At 39.0% G+C, this 27836-nt stretch overlaps 2 protein-coding genes across 2 annotated transcripts in view; one reads left to right on the forward strand and one right to left on the reverse strand.

Annotated features, from left to right (window-relative positions):
- The window catches only part of PARP14 (poly(ADP-ribose) polymerase family member 14), a 50310-nt gene extending 29749 nt beyond the window's left edge, over positions 1-20561 (forward strand). Inside the window, exons 10-17 of the mRNA XM_023214737.3 lie at positions 4124-4273; positions 4572-4634; positions 4956-5123; positions 8730-8936; positions 9018-9617; positions 10919-11052; positions 17692-17866; positions 18189-20561. Coding sequence (XP_023070505.2) covers positions 4124-4273; positions 4572-4634; positions 4956-5123; positions 8730-8936; positions 9018-9617; positions 10919-11052; positions 17692-17866; positions 18189-18478 — 1787 coding nt within the window. The 3' untranslated portion in view covers positions 18479-20561. The remainder of the gene's footprint in view (positions 1-4123; positions 4274-4571; positions 4635-4955; positions 5124-8729; positions 8937-9017; positions 9618-10918; positions 11053-17691; positions 17867-18188) is intronic.
- A 3428-nt stretch (positions 20562-23989) lies between these two features.
- The window catches only part of HSPBAP1 (HSPB1 associated protein 1), a 49497-nt gene continuing 45650 nt past the window's right edge, over positions 23990-27836 (reverse strand). The window contains exons 7-8 of the mRNA XM_023214749.3: positions 25068-25178; positions 23990-24939 (exon numbers count right to left, since the gene is read on the reverse strand). Of these exons, the coding sequence (XP_023070517.1) occupies positions 24406-24939; positions 25068-25178 (645 nt within the window). The 3' untranslated portion in view covers positions 23990-24405. The remainder of the gene's footprint in view (positions 24940-25067; positions 25179-27836) is intronic.

Here is a 27836-nt window from a genome sequence, read left to right on the forward strand (position 1 = left end):
TTTCATTCCTTTTTATGGCTGAAGAGTATTCCATGGTGTATATACAGCACATTTTGTTTATCCACTTGTTGACTAATGGGCACTTGGGTTGGTTCCATATCTTTGCAACTGCAAATTGTGCTGCTATAAACGTGTGTGTGTATGTCTTTTCATATAATGACTTATTTTGCTTTGGGTAGATACCCAGTAGTGGGATTGCTGGATTGAATGGTAGTTTTACTTTTAGTTCTTTCAGGAATCTCCATACTGTTTTCTGTAGTGGTTGTAATAATTTGCATTCCCACCAGCAATGTAAAAGTGTTCCCTTTTTACCACATCCATGCCAACAGCTACCGTTTTTTGACTTTTAAGTTATGGCCATCCTTGCAGGAGTAAGGAGGCATCTCATTGTGGTTTTAAGCATTTCATTGTGGTTTTAATTTGCATTTTCCTGATGATTAGAGATGTTGGGCATTTTTTCTTATGTTTGTTGGCTGTTTGTATACCTTCTTTTGAGAAATGTCTGCTCATATCCTTTGCTGACTTTTTGATGGGATTGTTTTTGTTTGTTTGTTTGTTTTTTCTTGCTGATTTGTTTGAGTTTCTTGTAGATTCTGGATACTGGTCCTTTGTCGGATGCATAGTCTTCGAATATTTTCTCCTATTCTGTGGATTGTCTGTTTACTCTCTTGATTACTTTGCTGTGCAGAAGCTTTTTAGTTTAATTATGTCCTATTTTTAATTTTTGGTTTGGTTGCATTTGCTTTTGGGGTCTTAGTCATGAATTCTTTGCCTAAGTCAATGTCCAGAAGAGTTTTTCCAATGTTATCTTTTAGAATTTTTATGGTTTCAGATCTTAGATGTAAGTCTTTGATCCATTTTGAGTTGATTTTTATATGAGGTGAGAGATAGGGATCCAGTTTCATCTTCTACATGTGGCTTACCAGTTTTCCCAGCACCGTTTATTGAATAGGGTGTCATTTCCCCAATGTATGTTTCTGTATGCTTTGTTGAAGATCAATTGGCTTTAAGTATTTGACTTTATTTCTGGGCCCTCTATTCTATTCCATTGGTCTACATGCTTATTTTTATACCAGTACCATGCTGTTTTGGTAACTATAGCCTTGTAGTATAATTTGAAGTTGGGTAGTGTGATGCCTCCAGATTTGTTCTTTTTGCTTAGACTTGCTTGATTATATGGGCTCTTTTTTGGTTCCATATGAATTTTAGGAATTATTTTTCTAGTTCTGTGAAGAATGATACCAGTATTTTGATGAGAATTCATTGAATCTGTAGACTGCTTTGGCAGAATGGTCATTTTAACAATATTGATTATTCCCATCCATGAGCATGGAATGTGTTTCCATTTGCTTGTGTCATTTATTTGACCAGTGTTTTGTAGTTTTCCTTGTAAAGATCTTTCACCTCCTTGGTTAAGTATATTCTTAGGTATTTTATTTATTTATTTATTTTTGCAGCTATTGTATAAGGGATTGAGTTTTGATTTGATTCTCAGCTTGGTCGTTGTTGGTGTGTAGCTGGGCTACTCATTTGTGTACATCGGTTTTTTTAACCTGAGACTTTACTGAAACTGTTTATCAGATCTAGGAGCTTTTTGGAGGAGTCGTTAGGATTTTCTAGTATACAATCGTATTATCCGCAAACAGCAACAGTTTGACTTCCTCTTTTCCAGTTTGGATGGCCTTTCTTTCTTTGTCTTGTCTGACTGCTCTGTCAGGGACTTCCAGTACTATGCTGAATAGAAGTGGTGAAAGTGGGCATCCTTGTCTTGTTCCAGTTCCCAGGGGTAATGCTGTCAACTTTCCCCCATTCAATATGACGTTGGCTGTGGGTTTGTCATATATGGCTTTTACTACTTCAAGATATGTCCTCTCTATGCCTATTTGGTTGAGGGTTTTTATAATAAAGCGGTGCTGGATTTTATCAGATGCTTTTTCTGATCTATTGAGATGATTATATGTTTTTTTGTTCTTAATTCAGTTCATGTGATGTATTGTATTTATTGACTTATATGTGTTAAACCATCCCTGCATCCCTGGGATGAAATACACTTGTTCATAATGTGTTATCTTTTTGATGTGCTGTTGGATTTCGTTAGCACGCATTTTGTCAAAGATTTTTGCATCTGTGTTCATCAGAGATATTGGTCCATAGTTTTCTTTTTTTGTTGTATCCTTTCTTGGGTTTATTATTAGTTTAATACTGGCTTTTAGACTGATTTAGGGAGGATTCCTTCTTTCTCTATCTTTTGGAATAGTTTCAGTAGGATTGGTACCAATTCTTTGAATGTCTGGTAGAATTCAGCTGTGAATCCATCTGGTCTGGGACTTTTTTGTTGTTGGCAATTTTTTAAATTACTAATTCAATCTTGCTGCTTGTTATTGGTCTGTTCAGGGTTTCTGTTTCTTTCTGATTTAACCTAGGAGGGTTGTACATTTCCGGGAATTTATCCATTTCCTCTGGAGTTTCTAGTTTGTGCACGTAAAGGTATTCATAGCAGCCTTGAATGATCTTTTGTATTTCTGTGGTATTGGTTGTAATGTCTCCAGTTTCATTTCTATTTGAGCTTATTTGGAACTTCTCTCTTCTTTTTCTTGGTTAATCTCACTAACGGTCTATCAATTTTCTTTATCTTTTCAAAGAACCAGCTTTTTGTTTCATTTTTTATCTTTTTGTGTTTGTTTGTTTCAATTTCATTTAGTTCTGCTCTGATCTTTGTTATTTATTCCACTGAGTTTGGGTTTAGTTTGTTCTTGTTTCTCCAGTTCCTTGAGGTCTTTTTAACATAGTTTCTATTTCTCTGCAGAGACATCCTATTTTTCCATTCATTCCACATCATTTCCACCCATTCAAATGTGTTTACTTTGACCTCATGGATCATAGTTATAGTAGATGCTTTATAGTAGTCTTCTATAATCCCACCATCTGGGTCACTTTGGGATTGACTTTTTTTTTTTTTAATGGAGTCTTGCTCTGTTGCTCAGGCTGGAGTGCAGTGGTGCAATCTTGGCTCACTGCAACCTCTACCTCCTGGGTTCAAGTGATTCCTTTGCCTCAGCCTCCCAAGTAGCTGGGATTACAGGCATGTGCCACCATGCCCAGCTAATTTTTGTATTTTTCTTTTAGTAGAGGCAGGGTTTTACCATGTTAGCCAGGCTGGTCTTGAACTCCTGACCTCAAGTGATCCACCTGCTTCGGCCTCCCAAAGTGCTGGGATTACAGGCATGAGCCACCGTGCTTGGCCGGGATTGACATCTTTTTTTTTTTTTTTTTTTGAGACAGGGTCTCACTCTGTCACTTAGGCTGGAGTGTAGTGGCACGATCTCAGCTCACTGCAACCTCAAACTCTGGGGGCTCAAGTGATCCTCCTACCTCACCCTCCCAAGTAGCTGGGACTACAGTTGTGCACCACTATGCCCAGCTAATACTTGCATTATTTGTGGAGATGGGGTCTCATCATGTTGTTCAGGCTGATCTTGAACTCTTGGACTCAAGTGATCCACCCACCTTGGCCTTCCAAAGTGCTGGGATTACAGGCGTGAGCCATCGTGCCTGGCTGGATTGACAGCTATTGATTTTCTTCATTCTTAAGGGTTGATCAAATTTTCCTGGTTCTTTAGATGACAAGCAATTTTGGAATATAGACTGGGTATTTTAAATATTATGTTGTGAGACTAGGGCCACCCTTGGGTCAAAGCTGGGAGAGAAAAGAGGAAAAATGTTAAAACGAACAAAATGGAAAACCGCCCCCCTTAGCAGATTGCTTCTGCAAATTTTGGCTCCTTTCTTCAATCTGTCTGCTGTTTTTGTAACTTTTCAGAGCTCTTGTGTAGTGGCTTTTTGTATTTGTCTTGTTTTTCGTTGTAATCAATGGGAGAGATAGGCTATAGCAGACTAACTTCACCTTGGCCAGCACCAGAGTTCACGTTTGATAGGGATTCTATTTTCTAATTCTTTTTTCTCAAACAGATCATCACTGAGGCTGAAGGGCAGGGCCAGGTTAAAGACCAGAGGTCACAGAAAGAGAGAGAGAGGGAAGACATACAAGAGCATGTGAGCAGGATACCCAAGTCATTCTTGCTGTGGCTGACTTGGTTATTGACTTTACTTCTTTTCTTTTCAGGTTTTTATGGGACTGTTTCTAGCCCTGATTCAGGTGTGTATGAAATGAAGATTGGCTCCATCATCTTCCAGGTGGCTTCTGGAGATATCACCAAAGAAGAGGCAGATGTGATTGTAAATTCCACATCAAAGTCATTTAATCTCAAAGCAGGTACTTGTACAATTTTGATGAGTGCAATAGTTAATGGTAGATGCCATGAAGGAGGGTTTCTGTAGCCAAACTGGTTTTTATAACTTTGGCTTGTTAATTAATAACTTCTAAATTATGTTGACAGGGTTTTCCATAATTAATAATGTTTATTTTATGAAGTTTTCTTCTTTGTCATCAGCAATACCCAATTAGAGTATTCCTCAGATAATGGAGAATGCATTTAGATAATCTTTCTGATCCAAATATACCATACTGGTTTTTTACTCGTGTTTGTAATCATCTTGATTTTCTCATGTAGGGGTCTCCAAAGCAATTTTAGAATGTGCTGGACAAAATGTAGAAATGGAATGTTCTCAGCAAGGTAAGGCACCTTCTATTTTTTTGGTCCAGAGTTGTAATTGTATGGGAGGCTGTGGAGAGGCTGAGGAAAGACTTGGGGTTGGGGAGACAACACTCTAATTTTAAAATGTTACATTTTACTAAAGAATTTCAATCACAGAGACTTAGAAGTGAAAAATAATCTCACAGTTAAAAAGTAAAGTCATACCATTCCATCAAAGATAGTATTTCAGGAGTTTTTTATTCACAAAATGCTTACTTGCCAAGTTACACATTTTGCTTTCTAAACAAATGATGGGTTCAACATCTACTAATTTTGCATCTTTTTGTCTGTGTTTCCCAGCTCAGCAGCACAAAAATGATTATATAATCACTGGAGGTGGATTTTTGAAGTGCAAGAATATCATTCATGTAATTGGTGGAAATGATGTCAAGAGTTCAGTTTCCTCTGTTTTGCAGGAGTGTGAAAAACAAAACTACTCATCAATTTGCCTCCCAGCCATTGGGACAGGTTTGTAGCCTCTGGCTGTCAAGGCTAAATCCCAAGGCGTCTACTTTCCCTTCCATTTGGACCTGAGTGTGAATGTGGTCAGTGCTGAGTCTGACCCAGGGCAGCAACCATTAAGCTAGGAGTGGCCAGCTTCCTCCCCATAAAGCAACTCCAAAGGGAATGACAAAGCCTGTCGATAGTTTGAGTAAAAGAAGAATAAAATGCAGGAAACTGAAGAGAGTGTTAGAATGTTAGAGAGACAGAAAGAAGGGAAGGGAAAGTAAGGCGGGGAAGAGAAGGGAGAGAATGGAAAGGCCATCCCTCATTCTCTTTCCTCAAGTTACTTCACCTTTTTCCATTCCCTACATATTCTCCATTATGCAGCCCTTAGCTTCCTCCTCTTTCCCCTCTCCATGGAGAATCTTAGTACAACAGCTTCCACCTCACTCTAGCTGATTCCCAGAGGAACACTTCCAGGCTTCAGCTCAACAGTCAACTGTGTCACTTAGCCCCAGGGCATTTCTGTGTAGAAGCTTCTCAGTCACCAGAACCTAGTGGGTCGGAAACTCAACTCTCCACTTTCCTCTTTTCAGCCTACTTGCTTCTTTGATTTTCTTCTTTTCCTAAAACTATGTAATGACAGAGTGATTTTTCATATGTAAGGATGGCACTCTGGATTTATCATTAGTTAGGTGGGCTTTATTATTATTATTATTATACTTTAAGTTCTGGGGTCCATGTGCAGAATGTGCGGTTTTGTTACATAGGTGTTCTCTGAGCTGTTTAGGAATTCCTGCTTGGTCTCCTTCAGAGAGCTGGTCAGGGGAGGCATGCCTTTTTAGGCTTGAAGTGAACGGAGCTGCCTGGTTCCAGTGTGAGAATAGTCAGCATCAGATCTGTCATTCTGTTGCTCGGGAATCTAAGTTTGAATCTCTTATGCTGGCATTCTAGGCTTTCCAAAATGTTAGCCTCAAGAAACTTAACCTTCCTTGTCAATTTCTGGGCCTTCTTCTAACCATCTGACCCGTATCTGTAATTCTGTACCATTCCTTATAATGTTCTGAGATGGAATTCTATATCTATTTTACAACTTTTCTATTTCTAAAAGTATAATTTTTGATCCCTTTGTTTTCATTCCCCTTAGAGTATCATCTATTCCTAGCAGATTAGCCAACCTTTCTCCTATCTCTATCAGTCATCTGCCTATCTATCTATCTATCTATCTATCTATCTATCTATCTATCTATCATCTCTCTACTTACTTATCTTTTATGGACACCCACCAATGACTCCTCAGTCTCTTGTCTCCATCTGCTTTTTTCTCTGAGCTCTAGTCTTGGGTTTCCACCTTCAAGTGATTTGGACTGAGAAAGCAGGCAGCTTAGGGGTGCCACAGACCTTCCCAAAGGAGTCCCTGGTAGAGTCAAAAGAAGAAACAAAGAAAGAAGGTAGTTTTCATTTTGTATAAATATGTACAAATTTGAGCATTTCTGGGCTGCTGCAATCCTGTCGTTTCTTCCACTGACCTGGTTGCATTGCTGGTCTGCACAAATAAATCAGGGTTAGTGGGTTATCCTTGCGTGTCCTCTTTACCTGTCTTTATCACCACCTGAGCTGGTCCTGAGACTGATAGATGTGGAAGCTTTCTCTTTTAGTGGTGTATATGAGTTCAATTAAGACTGTGATCAAGACAGCCTCTGGCGGTTAAAGGAGCCTCCTCCCTATTCCGTAGAGACACCTGCATAAGAGGAGAGACTAGGTGGTCAGCAATACCTGTGATCAACTCAAGCTCAGCGCAGACTCCAAACTCCCATTCCTTGTCATCTCCCCAAACCTGCCCTTCCTCTTATATCTCCAATCATGTGAAAAACATCACTTTCCATCTAGAGTCCTTGACTCTACCCTCTTCATCACTCTGATCTTCATTAGCTTAGGAATTATTTGATTGAATGTTTACTGAGTGCCCGCATCTGCGAGGCACCATGTTTAGGCACTGGAGATAGAAAGATAACTAAGAACAGGATCCAGTTCACAAAGAGCACTGGGCCCAGTGTGAGAGACAGGCATGCAAACAAACAACTGCAATACAACATGAACCATGATATAGTGAAGGTATGTGTATGGCAAAAGAGGGAGAGGGAAAGGTTAAGGACAAATCCAGCTGGTCTCTATGTCCTCCTGACTTTACTTCCAAAATAGCTCCTCAATCCCTACTCTTCATTCTGGTCTCCTCTTTTTGTTCAGCTCTTGCCTTTTGACTAAGCTTTTAATACAGCCTCCTAACTAGACCTAGGCTCCCCACTCCATGCTTCCTCCACACCCCTCCAGACTTACCTTCCTCAAAACTAGGTCTGTTCTGCATACATGCCAGGTCAAACATACACCCATTACATAGTTCTATCTGGCATAGCCTGTCCCTCAATTTTCCATATTTCACCTATTGATCACCTGCTCATCCCCACATATCACATCATCTGTGTTTTAGTAAGTGCCTAGTGAGTACCTAACCAGTGATAGGACGTGGCAGATGTTTCTTGAAAGTGAATGAATGTAACTGAACGTGTCCATATAAACTCTTCCAAATACCATGGGAAAATTACAGCTTCGCAAAAGAGAATTTCCCTCTTTCTCTGATCATCTGATTTAAAAAGATTTGAACAACCCCCCTTGGTTAATTTTATGTGGGGTTTGTCTACATTCCCACAATTGTCAGCATAACCAAGTCGAAGAAGCCTACTCTTGTTCTGCAATAGTGTTGGGCACCATCAACAACAATTAGCCAGGTGGGCTCTTAGTCTGTCACATCAGCTTGGCCAAGGAACTTTTACATTGCCCATCATGTGACTTTGCCAGCTGTTGTTCACATGGGACTGTTCCCATGGCTGGAAAGGGACTTTTCATGATCTTACCTAGGCTGTCACTTTCATGGCTTGAGAAGGAGGATATGGAGTATGCTGAAAACAGGAAACACGCTGCTCCAGGTAGCTACCTTGAATCCTGGTGGTCAGCTAAAATCTCACTGGGTGTGGAAGGAAAGGCTTCTTGAAGGCTTATAGATAACTTGTGTCTGAAAAATTATAGATTGTAACAAATAGCCTATCGCACTGGGTGTCTTGCTAAATTTTGCTTAGCTTAAATTAGGTTCCCAGAGATGTCTGGGAGAATAAGGATACATACATAAAATCAAGTGATGACTGATCCAAAAAAAGGTTTTCATCTTTAGAAAGTATTTTATGTCAACATATATTAGCATCCGCTTTTTATGAAATTTTGAGGACACTAGTGAGTTAAGAAGAAAAGCTGCTTGTGCTCTGTAATAGGAGAGGAGGAACATAATGAGCTAGGATCAGCTGAATAGAGTAGATATGATTGTCAGACACCAAAAGTCAGACTTCTGGGTCCTTTGTTCATTGCCAGGCTGTGGGCTTCCTGACATCCTAGAACCAAAACCCTCATTGCATCTAGGACTTCAAAAGTGTTTGCTGATGATTTGTTAGAAAATTCCACAATGATGAAAGAATTGAGGAGTGGGCATTTATTCTCTGAGCATTGGAAACCCTAATGTATTCCTCAGCCTTCCACTTAGGTCATTTTGTCCTTAAGCAATTTTATTATTTGCTCTTCCAGGAAATGCCAAACAAGACCCAGAAAAAGTTGCTGAAGCCATAATTGATGCCATTGAAGACTTTGTCCAGAAAGGATCAGCCAAGTCTGTGAAAAAAGTTAAAGTTGTTATTTTTCTGCCTCAAGTACTGGATGTGTTTTATGCCATCATGAAGAAAAGAGAAGGGACTCAGGTTTCTTCCCAGAAGTCTATGATGTCTAAACTTGCATGTGAGTTGTTTGCTTTTATGAAATGCATGTTCCTAATGTTGATGTCACATGGGAAATACCTAATCTTCCTTTTCTTTTTAGCACTTTTGGGCATTTCAAAGCAATCTCCCAAAAAAGAGAATCATTTGGTTTTGGAAAAGAAAACAGAATCGGCAACTTTTCGGGTGTGTGGTGAAAATATCACGTGTGTGGAACAAGCTATCTCCTGGCTGCAAGACCTGATTGAAAAAGAACAGTGTCCTTACACCAGTGAAGATGAGTACATCAAATACTTTGATGAAAAGGAGTATCAGAAGTTGAAAGAGCTGCAGGAAAAGTTAAATATTAACGTTTTCCTGGACAATAAGAGACCTTTGATTAAGGTTTTGGGAATTAGCAGAGATGTGATGCAGGCTAGAGACGAAATTGAGGCAATGATCAAGAGAGTTCGACTGGCCAAAGAACAGGAATCCCGGGCAGACTGTATCAGTGAGTTTATAGAATGGCAGTATAATGACAATAACACTTTTTATCGTTTTGACAAAATAACCAATCTGAAATTAGAGGATGCAAGGAGAGAAAAGAAAAAAACTATTGATGTCAAAATTAATCATCAGCACTACACAGTGAACTTGAACACATACACTGCCACAGATGCAAAGGGCCTCAGTTTATCTGTTGAGCGCGTTGTGAAATCCAAAGGTGAGTTAAACGTTTATACTTGTCATCTACTATTTCACACCTACTTTGGGCATAACACCATTTTGTACATACATCAGAATTTCAAATAGGAAAAAATTCATGTAACACTAATGAAATAAACTAGAAAATGTGGCCTCTGAGCTTAAAGTGCTTACGTTATGGCCAGGAAAACCCAGAATGGATATACCCAAAAGCCTGAAGATGACTATCTTCTTGGTAACAATAGTCAAATCTCACCTTTGTTCCCATCTTTACAGTTTATAAGCTTCCAAAAGCCAGTTGTGCTGAGGAGGTAATAGCTGCATCAATTAGGGGAAGGAAAACCATAGGCTTAAAGGAAAAGTGATGGCCCAAGATTTTCTAGAACAAAAGGGCAAAGGGAAAAACAGAAAGGAAAGCCTGGTCAGAGGGTGGGCCCTCTCTGTGTCTGACTGATAATCCAGGGAGGATCAGGAGCCTGTAGGAACTTCTCCCAGAAGTCACCTCTACCGAGAGCAAAAGGTTCCTTGACGCACATGACAGGAAGCAGGCTTCAGATTCTCTGACCAGATCTATTCTCCAAGAAGGGAATGCCTGTCTTGTGTAGGCAGCCATTCCCACCTTCGAACCAGATTAAGTCCCCCTTGAAAACAAGTAAATTAGCTTCCATTACACCATATTTATCTCTTGTGAGATCAGTGTGAACAGATTCCTAACACTCTGAGCAACCCTTGGAAAATAATAAATCACATATAGTATTCTGCTTAGCAGAGGAGAAGACAGAGCTGTCACCACAGCCTATCACATAGGAAAATCTGCCACCCAACTGCCTCTTAAAGATGCTATGAAGAATAATGAAAAAATAGATATGGAGTGCCTGTGGTGGTGATGGTGAGGAGTTCTGGCAAAAATCCATGCATAAACAAAACAGTAACTACTTAGAACACTGTAGGGAAATAATTTATTGTTAGATTGTGACTATTAGAGATTGAACAGAAAACACAGATGAGTTATACCGCACCAACAGTTCTCAAACCGTAGTATGATCCAAACTTAGGAGGCAGACACACAGGCTCTGCTCCTCAGAGATGCTGATTTGGTTGATCTGTGGCTTTCCTTTTTTTTTTTTTGGTTTAACAAGCATTCCAGTTGGTTCTGATGTCGGTTGTCTGTTGTTCATGCTTTGAAAAGCGTTCTCCTAGAAAGATAAGGAACTTTTTGAATGCTTAGGATTGGAAGATAGTAACACAAGAACACAGATACTAAATTTTCCAGAGTGAAGTGGGAATATACGAGAGCATCCTCAAATGTCTCTTTTGCAGTTGACATCCCTGCACACTGGAGTGATATGAAGCAGCAGAATTTCTGTGTGGTGGAGCTGCAACCTGGTGATCCTGAGTACAACACGGTGGCAAGCAAGTTTAATCAGACCTGCGCACACTTCAGAATACAGAAGGTAAGCCTTCTGCTGGAATGTGGTTTCTGAATGGTGGAAATAAGTTCTGTCATGGTCCTATATAAAATCCATTTTCATTCACTTCCTATCACATTTTTTAACCCAGAATTAGAATTTGTATGGTAATTAGTAGATTCTACATTCTACTCATGTGACCATAATTACTGAGGCATTAAGATTCTTGTGTCAGTGATTACAATATTCAGTTGTAATATGATAGAACACTAAAGACATAGATTTACTTTGTGAAGCAAGCTAATACAAATTCAAAGATATGGCTTTAAAATTGGATTTGATAACTAGCAAATTCCACAGAGAGCCATGCAGAGGCTCCTCCTCAGATCAGGACCACTATTCACAGGTCAACAGTGCTTCCTTGATAAAGCCAGCAGCCCTTTCCCTGTTTATCATCATTGTTTTGGGCAGGTGAGTGTGATGATTCGTGCCTGTAGTCCCAGCTATTGGGAGGCTGAGGTGGAAGGATCGCATGAGCCCAGGAGTTTGAGGCCAGTCTGGGTAACATAGCAAGATCCTGCTCTTAAATAAAAAACAACCAATTATTTTGGCATCTTCTTCCATTTTTAAACATTATTGATACTGCTCTTTGAAATTATATTTTTCCTTGACTTTCTCTAGCAATATTATGATGATTTTTCTTTTCCTTGACCAATTTCCTTTTCATTATCGCAGGTACTGTTTCTCTTCCAAACCCCTAATTCTAGCTTTATTCATGCCACTTATGCTTAAAGGGTCTTTTGTTTCTGTACCTCACCAGGGAATATTTTAACCCTTCTTGGATTCAACTATTAGTTCAATGTCAGTAGCTCCCAAATCAACATTACCAACCTGGATCTTTGACTCAAATTCTAGAACATACTCCCAGTGGCCTAAAAAATCTCCACTTGAGGCCGGGTGCAGTGGCTCACGCCTGTAATCCCAGCACTTTGGGAGGCCAAGGCGGATGGATCACGAGGTCAGGGGTTCAAGACCACCCTGGCGAAGATGGTGAAACTGCGTCTCTACTAAAACTACAAAAATTAGCTGGGCACATTGGCAGGCACCTGTAATCCCACCTACTCGGGAGGCTGAGGCAGGAGAATCGCTTGAACACGGGTGGTAGAGATTGCAGCGAGCCGAAATCATGCCACTGCACTCCAGCCTGGTCGACAGAGTGACTCCATCTCAAAAAGAAAAAAAAAAAATCTCCACTTGAATATCTAACTGCAAAATCAACTTCTCTAAAATCTAATGCTTCATATGTATGTAATTCTCTTTCCCTTTCCTTCCTCTTTTCTGTTTTTGGTTCTACCACTTTCTGAGTAAAGCCAGAGATCTTTGATCCACCATAACAAGTCTGCCAGGAAGACCTGCATTTTCTTTCTTTGCAAATTTTTCTTACTCTCTATTTGAACTGCCAACACTGTTTATTCATGTAGTTAAGCACATAATAATTCAAAAAGATTCAAAGTGCTCTGTAAAGATATAGACTATACCTTCAGATAAAGTAAATAGACAAAGAAAATGGATAAAGAGAAAAGAATGGCAAGGAAAATAAGATAATACAGAGTTACTACTAGTTCTCAAAAATGTATAACATGAGGTTACCAATTTGTCTCTGAGTTTCCTAGCAGACAAAGCAAGAAGTAAACATTCAGCTACAAGACTCATAATGTCCATAAATGAAAAAGCAAACCATTTGATAAGGAGGCTCACAGCTTCTCACAATACTGAGACTGACTCCTGAGAGGTTTCTCTTGTGGATCAAGTACTAGAGAATATCCTCAACATCATGCTCACAATAAATTCAGCATCAACTTTTACACCACTGTCTTTTATAATGTAAAACTGGTTGAACAAAATCGATGCCTGATTGAATGAAAACAATTCTATGAGGCACCAAGACAATGTGATTCAAGTACACAGCTCCATCATGGTCTATTTCTGAGATAACAAGTAAGTCTCACTCCAAGTACCAATTACTACTAACTGGTAGTGGCTGACTGGCACATGGTGATGAGATGCTAAGTTTAGATTGAGCAAGAATGAATGTTAGATTGAGCAAAAATGAGATGCTAAGTTTAGATTGAGCAAGAATGAATTGCTGGGCCCAGCAATATCTATAGTGGGCCCTATGGATGCCTGCTGCATATTGGCAGACCTTGGCCAGAGAATTGATTTCAACACTTTTTTACAGTGAAACCTTTTTTTTTTTTTTTTCAATAAAATCTTATGTGAACTCCCAGTGTATGAACCAGATAAAAGCAGGGGTGTCGGTAGTACTTAAGGCACCTCCAAGGAGGTCCCTAGAATTGTGAAAATAACATGAAAAATGGGTGGTGTTTCATCCTCTATGACTATTAAGTCTTATGATTAAGGTTTTTAATATCCATAAGCCTTCCACTTAGATTCAACCATTTTGCCACTGTTGCTTTCTCTGCCTGTCTGTTTTTGCTGAAGCATTTGAAGGTAAGTTGCAGACATCGTGATACTCCTATTTTAGCAAGTATCTCCCAATTAAAGACATTCTCCTAAATTATGACAATGCCATTATCCCAATTAAAAACTTAACATTAATTCAGTAATATCCAATATACAGTCCATATTCTTTTTTTCTTCCCCCCGAGACAGAGTCTTGCTCTTTCACCCAGGCTGGAGTGCAGTGACGTGATCTCGGCTCACTGCAATCTCTGCCTCCTGGTTGCAAGCGATTCTCCTGCTTCAGCCTCCTAAGTAGCTGAGATTACAGGTGCCCACCACCATACCTGGCTAATTTTTTTGTGTGTTTTTAGTAGAGATGGGGTTTCACCGTGTTGGCCGGGCTGGTCTCAAACTCCTCACCTCAAGTGATCCCTCCGCCTCGGCCTCCCAAAGTGTTGGGATTACCGGTGTGAGCTACCACCTCCGGCCCCAGTCCATATTCTAATTTTTCCAATTGTTCAAAAAAATCTCTTATAACTCCCCCTCCCCTACCCCAGTCTGAGTTCACACACTGTTTGGACATTATGTCCTTTGTGTCTTCTAATATAGAATAGTACTCTTGCATTTAAAAAAATATTTTTCATGACACTGAATTTTTTAGAGTTTAAACCAATTGTGTTGCAGAATGTATCACATTCTGGATCTGTCATGCCTTGATTTTTGTGGAAGAATCCATGCCAGTTTTATAGATTCTAGACTTACCTGATTCTTGGTAATATCATTTATTTCTCTATCCTCTTTATTTCTGGTAAGCTGAGTTAGGTTGAAAGATTTGAATAAATTCAGATAAATATTTTTTGCAAGAATACTTCATAGGTGATACATCACATCAGGAACCTCAGATGGTAAGGCCATCCCACTATTAATGATGCTAAGTTTGATCACTAGTCAAGTTGGTGACCACCATATCTCTCCACTGGAATCAATAGATTACCTGTGGGATGATACTTCGTCAGCATATGAGTATCCTGTTCCCCAACAACCTTGTACTGATTGATTTTCACTTCCATTGATGATCCTTGCCTGAATCCATCATTACACTGGAGGTTGCAGGATGGTGATTTTCTAATTCTGTCATTCCTTCTATATATGTTATTTGGCATTTTTTTAAAGAATAAATGTTCTTTTTTTTTCCTGATTTTGAAAAAAATCAGTATGTTATATTTAATTACAGTGATTATTCTGTTAGATGTACAAATTATCCTACATTTGGCTGGCAGGAAGTTGGCTCCCATGTCTTTTAATGACCCCATTTATCTTTGAGCATTTCTTTACTTTTTGCCATGAGATTTCTCTTGCTCACCCTGTACTTTCCTTGTCTCGTGCCTGGAATCAGACATTTTTCTAAGAAACTCTGTTACCTTTTAGTAGGGAATGGTAGTGAGAAACCAAGAGTTGTGTGTTGTGTGTGTTCACTGCTATTGAGGTGTTGTTGCTTCCAGGGTCTTTTGTGGCTAGAGCTAAGAAAATCGTGAACCTGTATTTATGTTTTCTTTTTTTTTTTTTTTGAGGCAAAGGTGTGCTCTGTCATTCCAGCTGTAGTGCATCGGCATGATCACAGCTTACTGCAGCTTCCAACTCCTGGGCTCAAGCAATCCCCACCACTCAGACTCTAGAGTCGCTGGGGCTACAGGCACATGCCACCACACCTTTTTGTGTGTGTGTGTGGAGATGGAGTCTGTGTTATCCAGGCTGGTTTCAAACTTTTGACTTCGAAAGTGCTGGGATTCACCCACCTCAGTCTCTCAAAGTGCCAGGATTTCATGTTTTCAATTGAAATTTAATGTTGAAACATTTTTTCTTAATATCTTAATATTTTATGTCATTTTGTGTATAATAGAAATTTTGGCTTTTAATAATAGTACATTCTTAATTGTTTCATCCTATAGAATACATAAAATTGTTTCAAAATTATCATTAGCAATATTAAAATAGCTATGCCAGCTTTCTTTTGGTTATTGTTAGCATGTTATGGTATATCTTTTCGCATTCTTTTTCTTTTAATCTTTTAATAACTGTATATTTAAGATGCATCTCTTGGTAGCAACATATACTTGAGTTATGCTTTTTCATCATCCAGTCTGACAATCTTTATCTTTAACTGGAGTACTTAATCTTACTTACTGTACTTACTGATATGTTTGGGTTTAAATGTACCATATTAATCTTTGTTTTCTATTTGTAATATCTATTCTTTGTTCTTTTTTATCTTTTCCTGGTTTCTTTTGTATTATTTCTATTTCATTTTCACCCCTATTATGTTGTTAGTTACACATTCTAATTCTTTCATTGCTTATCCTAGAGACTATAACATGCATCCTTGACTTACTAAATTGTAATGTAAATTAGTACATCCATCATTCCCCAGACAATGGAAAGACCTTTAAATACTTTAAACCCTATTTATCTCTCTTTTGCTTTTTGTATTGCTTTTAACATGCATTTTAATTCTATTTATATTTGAAACCCAATGAAACATTTTTGTTTATATTTATTTACATGTACCAACATATTTATCATTTATTTCCAGAGTCCTTCAATTCTTCCTGTATTTCCATGCTTCCATCTGGGATAATTTTTCATCTAGATGTAGTATTTCTTCCAATGCAGATCTGGTAGTGATGAATTCTCTCAGTTTTTATTTATCTGAAAATATCTTTATTTCTCTTTCATTCTTTGAAGGATATTTTTACTGGGCATAGAATTTTAGATGGCAATTATTTTCTTTCAGCACTTTGAAGAAATTATTGTCTTCTATGTTACTGTTTCACCGTACTTCCCTTCTCTCTGCAATCTTAGCTCATCAAATCTTTGATGCCTTCAGATAGACTTTTCTCCCTCTCTAGCTCTTCTAGTAGTTGTTGGTGAGAGGTTGGTCTGATAGAAGTAATCTACCCTGGCTAGACATCTGCTGCTAATAATAAACCTACTAAATAAAGTTTAAGATTTATTTGTAATTTTTTTACCTTAGAATTTATCCCATGAAAAATATAGAATCAGATTACTATATTCAAAAATTACTTGATGTAATTATTTTAAAAGTTTTTAAAGGGTAAGAAACAACCTTTTTAAATTTAAGAATTAACAGACTAAGAAATTGAGAATTATTTCAAAACTCAAAAAATGTTGAAGGCTTTAAAAATGATTAAGATAAAATTTAAGGTAAATGAAATAAAATGAAGGTAGGCATTTTGAAGATTAGAAATTTAGCCATAGATAAAGAATACAAAGGAAAAATAATTTTAAAATCATAAACCAGATCAACAAAATATATGCTAATACTGAGACTTTGAATTAGAGTGCGAAAATTGTATCTTAATTAAAAAGAGAAAACCCAAAACTGGAAGGAAAAAAAAAAAAAAAAAGAACCAGATGATGGCAGGTAACACTGTTAAGCCTGAGAGTTCTCCAAAATGGAAAACATTCTGACAACATGGGCAATATGGAACCTTTACTTTGTGCCTTTCCATGAGGGACTTTGGCCACCTTTATCCACCCCTCAGTCTTCCCAGAACAGCTTTATGAAACTGCTACTACTTGGTGATTAGGGGAGTTTAGAAGTAGAACTGCAACCCAGGACCCAGGCAGTTTCCAGCACCGCCCTGGAGGCCACTGCCTAAAGAGTATGGTGAAAGCATGGCCACTTTGGTCTACAACATTCAAGATTCAGGCTCCACTCTTCCAACTGGACCAGAGATTTTCATTAGTTAATTTCATTCTTGCCTAGATACTCTGTTGCTTCTCTTACTGTAAGTACACAACTAGGTCACCCAGTATCCCAGAAGGACTAAGGTGGTGAGAGGCAGAGTGCAAAGCAAGGTGGACACAGCAACAGGAGCAGTCATTAGAGTACATGTAAAAAGCAGGAGTTGCAGAAGTTGGGCCAGCGGAATTCATGGGTAAGTATTTAAAATCCTAAACCTTGTTTGAGCTCATGCAGTACATAGAAGATGTTAAAAATTAAACCAACATTCTTCCCATTGCCTGGTTTTATGAAACACTGGATCTAAAAAGATTTCTGAATGCAGAAAGCTGCCATCTGGCATTGGATTTTCTGTTTAGTGTGCTTTTATTTATGAAACATAGTGATCATGTTTCATTTGCTGTATATTGGCAAGTGCTCTTGGAACTGGCAGAATATTTTTCTTTATTAATTTGCAGATTGAGAGGATCCAGAATCCAGATCTCTGGAATAGCTACCAGGCAAAGAAAAAAACCATGGATGCCAAGAATGGCCAGACAATGAACGAGAAGCAACTCTTCCATGGGACAGATGCCGGCTCCGTGCCATACGTCAATCGAAATGGCTTTAACCGCAGCTATGCTGGAAAGAATGGTAAGGAAGCGAGTGATCTGGCTGCTTGGAATGAGGCATCAGCCATGAGAGCCTGAGTTGGCTGGGACCATGTGGATTCATTGCGGTCCCCCATCATTGATGGCCATGTTGCAGCCCGAGTTTCAGGGTAGGACTCACTGTATTTCATCCCAATGGGGACTGACTGGCCCTTCCAGGTAGAAAAATTGATGATTAAAAGTGAAAAGCACAGAAAAAAAATTTTTAAGAGAGGCTCTAGAAATAACATTATTTAACAGATTGGGCCAACATATCAAATTTTACATTACACTGAAATCCTTAAAAATGGTTTTTCTTTTCACAGCTGTGGCTTATGGAAAGGGAACCTATTTTGCTGTCCATGCCAATTATTCTGCCAGTGATACATACTCCAGACCAGATGCAAATGGGAGAAAGCATATGTATTATGTGCGAGTGCTTACTGGAATCTATACACATGGAAATCAATCATTAATTGTGCCTCCTTCAAAGAACCCTCAAAATCCTACTGACCTGTATGACACTGTCACAGATAATGTGCAATATCCAAGTTTATTTGTGGTATTTTATGACTACCAAGCATACCCAGAGTACCTTATTACTTTTAGAAGATAATGTTTTGGTATCCTTCTCACAAAATATTATCCATTTGTACATATCTAGTTGTAAAACAAGTTTTAGTTTTTTTTATTCCTCTTAACAGGTTTTTCCAATATCCAAGGATCATTCTTTGTCACTGAAGTCAGTCTTTCTTCAGCTTCTCTTTCATAATGGAAATGAACTTACCTTGAGACCTAATAACTTGGAGAATTTAAATGAGATAATGCAGTTGCAACTGTGTGTCCACAAGTATGGACATCAAATCTCTGGGAAAAGAACAGGTTTGTATTTTCAGGAAGGAGAGAATAACAATCTTACAGACAGAGGGCACAGCTAAGCACAGCTGCCACTGCGGGAGACAGCCGGCCCCACGTCAGGATGCCACAGTGCTGTGGGGAGCACAGTATTACCAAATGGGAAGGGCTTCTGTCTTCTCCGGGAGCAGGGATGGTATCTTAGTCATATTGTTTTCCTTGGGATGAAGTCTGTGCCTGATGTACAATGGATACTCCATAAATGTTTGATAAACCAATGAACGAAAAAAAGCCTAGTCAGGCTCCTATCCAAAGTAGGAACTATCTCTTTAACATTCTAACATTCTTGACTTACTGTCACTTTACCTCAAATTGAACAGATTCTATGACGGGAACTTCATTCTTCACAAACTAGCCAGTGACATGTGGGACAGCTCTGGCCAGGGCTCTGGGACTGCAGTGTACTTTCCCTGCATGGTCCAGGAGCTGTGATGTGGCTGTGGTCTAGGGGAATCCTGCCCCATGGAGTTCCGCCGCACAACCCTGGCTCCAGTTGCCAGAGGCTCTTTTTAATGTTGAACCAAAACGTGCCTTTTTTTTTTTTTTTTTTTTTTGAGACAGAGTTTCACTGTTATTGCCCAGGCTGGAGTGCAATGGCGCGATCTCAGCTCACTGCAGCCTCCGCCTCCCAGGTTCAAGCGATTCTCCTGTCTCAGCCTCCCGAGTAGCTGGGATTACAGGCATGTGCCAACACACCTGGCTAATTTTGTATTTTTAGTAGAGATGAGATTTCTCCGTGTTGGCCAGGCTGGTCTTGAACTCCCAACCTCAGGTAATCCGCCCGCCTCAGCCTCCCAAACTGCTGGGATTACAGGTGTGAGCCACCGTGGCCGGCCAGTGTGCCTTCTTATAGTGTCTACTCACTGGTCTTTGTTCTGCCCAGTGATAACAATGGGATAACACCTGCTATACAACTTCATTGTGAAACCCTTCTCCTGTACTGAGATTAAACGAACTCTAAGATTATTAAATAGTCTATTTTCCTTGACAGCCTAGCTTTTGTTGTCTTATGTATAAATAAACCAAAGGAAGTAAGCAGTCATATTGCTAATCTGCTAACTCGTATCTATTGAATGGTAAAGTTTTAAACATTTCCCCAGGTAAGTTTAAGATTCAAACACCATCTACTGAGCATGTAGATTGTGTGCCAGGTAGTAAAATAGGTGCTTTCACACACATTGTCTGAATTCCTCAGACAATCCTGTGAGGTAAGAATTATCTCTGCATTTGAAACTTGAGGAAACATGCTCAGAGTGCAAGAAGCTTCCTTGCCTGAGATCACCTAAGCAGGAACCCACAGAGCCAGCAACTGAATCTTGGTCCCTGTGATGTCAAGTCCATTGCAGAACATGGCCTCTAGATTAATGCCACTGATTCAGGAACATCTCCGACAGTCTTGAAATACCCCCATCTTCCCTTGTTTTTTCCTTCTGACTTCTTCTATTATAGTCTCTTTATTTGAAACTCTGTAGGCCAAGGCCAGAGCTGATACCGACACGGAGCCAATGCAGATAGCACATCAGATGCTAGGGGTCGCTGGGAGGATTAAGGGATTTAATCTGCTAGGAACACCTATACTTGAAGTGGAGGAGGTTAGGGGGCCACAGTTGCTGCTTCATTAACATAGAGGTTTTGGAATTTTTTTATCTTGTGGTTTGTTTTTTAAGTGGATTGGCAGACTCCTTATTGCTTAAGAGTGGCTTTCTAGGCAGGCCACTGGCATCTGAATTCATCATTGACAATAAATGTAAGAAACTGGAATAAAAAAGAGAGACCTGCTGTTATTCGCTTTTGTTCTCCAATGGTTTGGTTAACTCAGGGTAAGGCTGAGTATCAGGGTATATCGCACTGAAGAATAACAATCCATTCAGTAATGTTATAGTTATCCTCAATCTAAATATGTTAACTGTCATTTTCCTCCTTTTCAAATAAAATACTGGAAAACTGTCATTTAATGGTAAACATTTATATCCTAAAGGGCAAATACGGGGGGGGGGGGGGCTTAATGATAAACACCACTGCTGATAATAATAATAATTTTAAAACCACAACTAAGTATGACAGCATGAAGGGATGCTCAGTGTATTAATATTTGGCTGAAAATTACAGGAAGGGGCATGATACAGCCATAGTTCAGTGAATCTGAAGGGCTTATCGACCCTAGCAAGTAGCCCCGGCTGAAACAAGTCCACTTTGCACCTGTGATAGGTCTTGGTTGTTTACTCTAGGGTCAGAAATTCTTTTTTGGTATTTGGATCACCTGAGGTGTTTGCTGAAACTCCAAGCTCTGGCCTCGTCCCAAAGGAGTCAGATTCTCTAGCACTAGAGTGGGTCCCAGGAATCTGCATTTTGGGCAAGCACCTCAAATAATTCTGGTATCTCTGACACCCAGAGCCACTATAAAATGTTCATGGACCTCAAGCACTTTTGCCATTGTGGGCCCTTTATTGCATTAAAAAAGTTAAGTATAATTTGCAACTGCATTGACATGAACACAAATGAAGTCAAGGCTGGATTATATATTTTGTTCCTGATTTTAAAAGAAACTAAAAATCTTTGTGGCCTTCTAAAAGATTCGTGGGCCCTAGCCATTGTCTACTGTACCTAATAGATAAGGCAGCCTGCTGCTGCTCCCTTGATTCTGTGACATTAGGGGGAAGGCTGAGCTTTTATTTATTTTTTATTCTTTTAAGGATAGAAGTTTTACTATGTTGCATGAGCTGGGCTCAAGCAATCTCCCTGGCTCAGCTGCGGTTATAGGCACATTCGGCCAGGTTTGTATTCTTTAAGTACCTTGGCGCCCAGGCTGGAGTTCAATGGTGTGATCTCGGCTCATCGCAACCTCCGCCTACTGGGGAGGCTGAGGCAGGCGGATGGTCAGGAGTTTGAGACCAGCATGGCCAATATGGTGAAACCCTGTCTCTACTAAAAAAAAAAAAAAAAATACAAAAATTAGCTGGGCATGGTGGCGTGCACCTGTAATTCCAGCTATGCCTCAAGCGATTCTCCTGCCTCAGCCTCCCGAGTAGCTGGTACTGCAGGCGTGTGCCACCACACCTGGCTAATTTTGTATTTTTAGTAGAGACGGGGTTTCACCATATTGGCCAGGCTGGTCTCAAACTCCTGACCTCAGGTGATCTGCCCGCCTTGGCCTCCCAAAGTGCTGGGATTACATGTGTAAGCCACGGCGCCCAGCTGAGGTTCTCTTTAATCAATGATTTCAACGAGTTGATGGCTGCTGACGAGTTGATGGATGCAGCACACCAACATGGCATAAGTATACATATGTAACAAACCTGCGCATTATGCACATGTACCCTAGAACTTAAAGTATAATAAAAAAAAAAAAAAAAATCAATGATTTCACTTGCTCAGGCAGCTTACCTGTGAAATGCAGGATGAAAAGGGACGCAGCTACCGTGGTGGCTGACAGCCCCCCTTTCACTCTCTTTTCTCACATCATTCTCTGCAGATAGTCAGAATCTCTTGCTGCCTTAGTCTCTATGAAATCAGGAAATTATCCCCCATAATCTGTTTCATACCATAGAAATCCATGCACAACAATGTGTTAACTCTTCTCCCAGGTCTCAGCATCTCAAAGGTTTAACTCTAATTGAATTAAATGTTTTGTCTCAAAATGCCTTGTAAACTTTCTTGACCCCAACCTACACTAAAAAATACATTTTATATCAAGCCCAATACATACACAGATGTAACTGAAAAGTTTTATGATATACTTACCCTGAAATATTTTTCATGAAAGGTTTCCTGAAATAATAGAGTATTCCAATTCAATAAAATTACTTTATTCCATTTAAAAACAGAAAACAAAAAACGCTGGTCTCTGTAATCCCAGCACTTTGGGAGGCTGAGGCAGGCAGATCACGTGGTCAGGAGTTCGAGACCAGCATGGCCAATATGGGTGAAACCCCATCTCTACTAAAAAAAAAAAAATACAAAAATTAGCTGGGCATGGTGGTGTGCACCTGTAATTCCAGCTACTCAGGAGGCTGAGAGAATCGCTTGAACCCGGGTGGCAGAGGTTGCAGTGAGCGGAGATCGGGTTACTGCACTGTCGCACGGGCGACAGAGCAAGACTCCACCTCAAAACAAAAAACCAAAACAGAACAAAAAAACAAAAGACGCTGGTCTCACCTGCTACACTGATTTTAAAATAGGTCACTGTCTGCAGTTTGAAAAAGTGGTCAAAGGAGTAGCAAGCATAAAAAGTAAAACATCTGTAGTAAATGATGTCTATTTCTGCAATAGGAATATACCAAGAATAATAGCTACCTTATCTTTGGCCACATTCTTTGTCCCAATGTACCTGATGAGGTATTGTCAATAAGGTCTCATTTTTATTATTTACTCATTCAGATATTTAATAAGCACCTACTACATGCTGGGCACTGATTGTGGCTCTGCAAATAACAGCAATAATCAAAGACCCTACCCTTAAGGAGTTACATTTTGGTTGGGAGAGATACTAATGAAATTCATAGGTAAATACATAGTGGTCAGATGGAGATAAGTGCCACAGAAGGACTCTTTTCAGATCCTTCTTTCCCTGGGGATGCTTACATAACAACACCCTTCTTCCCTCCATGAAAACACATACTTTGGATTTACTGATACTCTTTACCTCAAGGACAGTAGGATAGCCAGCTATTAGTTCTTCTCAAAGGTGACTTTGCATATCTTTTCTGTTGTGTGTTTGTTTCATGCATGGTTACCCAGAGATCAATATGCTTTTCTAATTTTTAAATTCCTTCTTAGACAGTGATGGTGATTAATTATCCCTGGATCTTGCAAATGTAATGAGAGTGGGATCAATTTCACTGAGCTGTCTTTAGTCACTGTTTGGGAAGTTTGAGTCCTTTTTAGTCCCAGGATTGGTGTTCCTAGATGTCCAAGTTCCTTGCCTGAAGAGGCCTCATACTGAACCCACAACTACTTTTCTCCTGATTGGTATCCTGCTCTGAATGACAGGGGTTATCCAGTGAGAATTCTGCAGCTGTTACAAGTGAGATCACCTCAGAGCAAGGCTAGATTCCAGATCCAGTGGATCCATTAGACCAGAGGCTGACAAAGCTTTTTTGTAAAGGAACAGATAGTGAATATTTTTTCTGGGCCATACACTGTCTGTCACTACTCAACACTGCCGTCGTAATCCTGAAGACATCGTAGACAATATGTAAATGAATTGCATGGCTGTGTTCTAGTAAAACTTTATTTGCAAAAGTAAGCAGCAGGCTGGTCCCTGGTTGAGGCTGAGGAAGACATTACTTCCTGCTGGAAATACTTGGGACTTACATTTGAGACAAGCTGAAAGTATGGGATGAGGGAGGAACAAAAGCTTACAAACAAAGAGCAGCCAGTTTGGCCAAAGAGGAATATGCATGAAAGAAGGTGGCAACAGATTGTGAACATGTACCCTAGAACTTGAAGTATAATAAAAAAAAAAAAAAAAGAAGAAGGTGGCAACAGACTGAAATGTAACTCGGTAAGGATAAATACATTTACAAACGTGCAAACTGACCTTTTGCTGGTTCATCTTTATTTTACAGTCACACTACTTAAAAATACATATTTAAAAAATATTATTTTAAAAGTCATCTTCCACTAGAATCACAAACTTCTTCCTTGTATCAAAAGTTGTGCCACTATCCTGGTTACTTGTGGATTCACCAAGCAGTCCAGCAAGTCATCTGTAGAAATGAATGTTTGAGAAGGAGCCGTAGTAGCATTTGAGGCAATCTGTTCCTTAATTGCCTTTTCACTGTTGTTCCTTATTTGTTGTCTCTTGGCACAATGCAGTTTTCCAAAGTGTTCTCCATCCTTGTCAACAAAGTCTTTCCCATCACTTCCAAATATGCCTCCTCTTTCTGAAGGTGGTTCTTCGGACCTCTGTGCTACAGGTAGCAGATCAGGGCCAAAGGGACTCGCTGCCTCTGGTTTGCCTGTTCCTGTGGTCAAGTTCTGGCTACATGTTTGGCCCACCTCCATGTGGCTGTACACATTTAATTCTTCCTTTTTCATGCGCTCTCCATCTGTTCTCAGTGCTTGGATTTCTACTACCTTAGATGTTCTACAATGATCAAAAAATGCAGAAACGGCTGCATTTAAGTAGCAACAGTTCACTGCGTGGGACGTTTCCTCAACCTAAGGGAAAAGAAAAACCCTTTAAAATGGTTACATACATTTAGTTACGTTGGAAAACAAAAGTCCTAGTCAGGGCTGGTTTACCACAGGAAACTTAACTGCCATGATGAAGACCAGAAGCCGCCTACCTCAGTGGGGTTTAACCAGGCTCTGGTATTTTGTGGATTCTCTGCAGTTTTCAGGGCACACACAAGCATACGAGTGATTGCCTCTTCTACCCGGGCTAGGTGATCCTCTTCCTGAATTAAAAAAAAACACACTTTTAACTTTTGTTAAGTCTCATGGCTTTTTAAGAGAGAATAAAGTCTCTTTTAATTTCATCTTCTGTTCTCTCATTAATACAAATTTTGTTATAGAAGGAATGAATATGCTATTGGTAGAACCACAATTTTTGTGTATTTACTATCACCTGCCATCTAGAAGAGTTGCAGAATATTTCACCAAATTTAAGTATGTATTCTATCTATAAGACACGGCCTTAAGTATCAATCACCTTATGATATTTTCTCCAATCTTTTCCATTATTTGACATGTTTAAAGTTTTTTTTAAAGTACCACATACAGAGGAATAATCCCTATAGAGTCTGACAAGCAAATTATTTCAGAGATGGAAGAAAAATTACAATAAACATGCTTGGCTACAAGAATGAGATGGCTATCCATCTAAACATGGCTTTCTTAAGACAGAGTAAGCATAAGGTATAGCATTAATGAGGAACTGCATTAAAATCAACAACTTCTGTTTACCAAGAAACACCACAAAGGAAAAAAACAAACTAGATGCCTGTAACATATATAACTGATAAAATATTAATGTGTAGAATAAAGAATCTACACATACCAATAAGAGAAATGAGCAAATTTTTAAAAATGGGCAAAAGACACAATGACCAGCATTTTTAAAAGGAGTAATCAGATGACTAATAAACATATGAAGATATGTTTAGCCTCCAGGGAAGTGAAAATTGAGAAACCCATGAAATTGGCAAAAAGGGGCCTGATGGTTCCACGTGGGACACTGAGAGACAAAAGTCTTATACACTAATGAGAAAGCAAACCGATAGAGACATTTGGAAAACATGGGTGGCATTATCTCGTAAACTTGAGTATTGTATACCCTACGGACCAGCAATACCACTCCGAGATTTATACACAGTCTAGAGAAACTCTTGCATATGTGTGCCAGGAAACATGTATAAGAATATTCTCTTCATAGAAGCAAAAAATTGAACACCAAATCATCCATCAATAGAACAATGAATAATGTATAAATTATTATAAATATAAGTTATTGATATATATATACATATATTAATATATGAATAGTAATTAAAATAGCAGCATGAATATTAATAATGAATAAATTACGGAGTATCTTAACACAGTATTATATCACAGTGAAAATGAATGAAAAGCTTACATGTGACAGCACAAATGAATCTTAGAAACACAATATTGAAATTAAAAAGGCAAATCTCCATGATGAGATACCACTTCACACTAGGACAGCACTAATAAAAAAAAGACAGATATTAACAGGTGTTGGTGAGGATGCAGAGAAATCAGAATCTTCATACATTGCTGGTGGGAATGTAAAATGGTGCTTCAGAAACCTGGGAGTTCCTCAAAAGGTTAAACACAGAGTTACCATATGTAATGATTAATTTTGAGTCAAGTTGGCTAGACTATAGTGCTCAGTTGTTTGGTCAAACAATAATCTGGATGTTGCTGTGAAGATATCTTGAAGATATTACTAGCATTTACAATCAACTGACTTTATGTAAAGGAGATTACACTCAATAATGTGCGTGGTCCTCATCCAATTAGTTGAAGTCCTTAAGAGCAAAACCTGAGATGTCTTAGAGAAAAAAATTCTGCCTCAACACTGTAATAGAAGTCCTATGTGAGTTTCCAGCCTGCCAGCCTGCCCTACAAATTTCAGACATGCCAGCCCCCACAATCAAGTAAGCCCATTCCTTAAAGTAAATCTCAATCTCTTGTTCTCTATATAAATACAGACATTGCTAGGTATTATATAGATATCTACATTTACGGACATGTAGATATCATGTAAAGATATCTATCTACATATATACTCATAGGACTGGAATTGCTGGATCAAATGGTATATCAGAGTTCCTCAGAAAAACAGAACCAACAGAAGATGTAGCCAGATAACCAGATACAGATATAACATATAACATTAGATTCATTATATACCGTAAGATTTAGCCATGCTATAGCATGCATCAGTATTTCACTCCTTGTGATATTTGAAAAATATTCCATTGTACACATATACCACATTTTATCCACTTATCAGATGATTGATATTTGAGTTGCGTCACTTTGGGCTATTATCAATACTATTACTGCGAACATTCATGTATAAGTTTTTGTGTGGACCTACATTTTCATTTTTCTTGGGTATACACCTAGGAATGGAATTGCTGGGTCACATAGTATATCAGTCAAGGTTCTCCAAAGAAAGAGAACCAATAGAAAAAAATATATATGTGTGCATATGTGTACAGAGATAAGACAGATGGATAGATGGACAGATAATGTGACAAAACTTTTTTGTTTAAACAAGAGAATGAGAAGAGTGAATGGAATAGATAGGGAAGGGGTCAGGAAGAACACAGCACCACTCGAACAGGGCTAAAATCTCTGCTCTTTTCCAAATATGTTATTCATGAAAGCAATATCAGAACCTGGAGTTAACCTGAGTTATATAAGTATGGTAGGCTCTAAAACCTAAGAGCTTTTTGGAGCTAAATTTGGCAAAAAGAAGGAATTATTGTCCAATGTTGAAGAGACAATGATAAAAGCAACATACGACAGAGAAAGATAGGATTATGTAACTCCAATTGTGCATTCCAGTTTTTCAATAAAGA

Source organism: Piliocolobus tephrosceles, chromosome 2 (assembly GCF_002776525.5).
Source record: "Piliocolobus tephrosceles isolate RC106 chromosome 2, ASM277652v3, whole genome shotgun sequence".
Taxonomy (NCBI): domain Eukaryota; kingdom Metazoa; phylum Chordata; class Mammalia; order Primates; family Cercopithecidae; genus Piliocolobus; species Piliocolobus tephrosceles.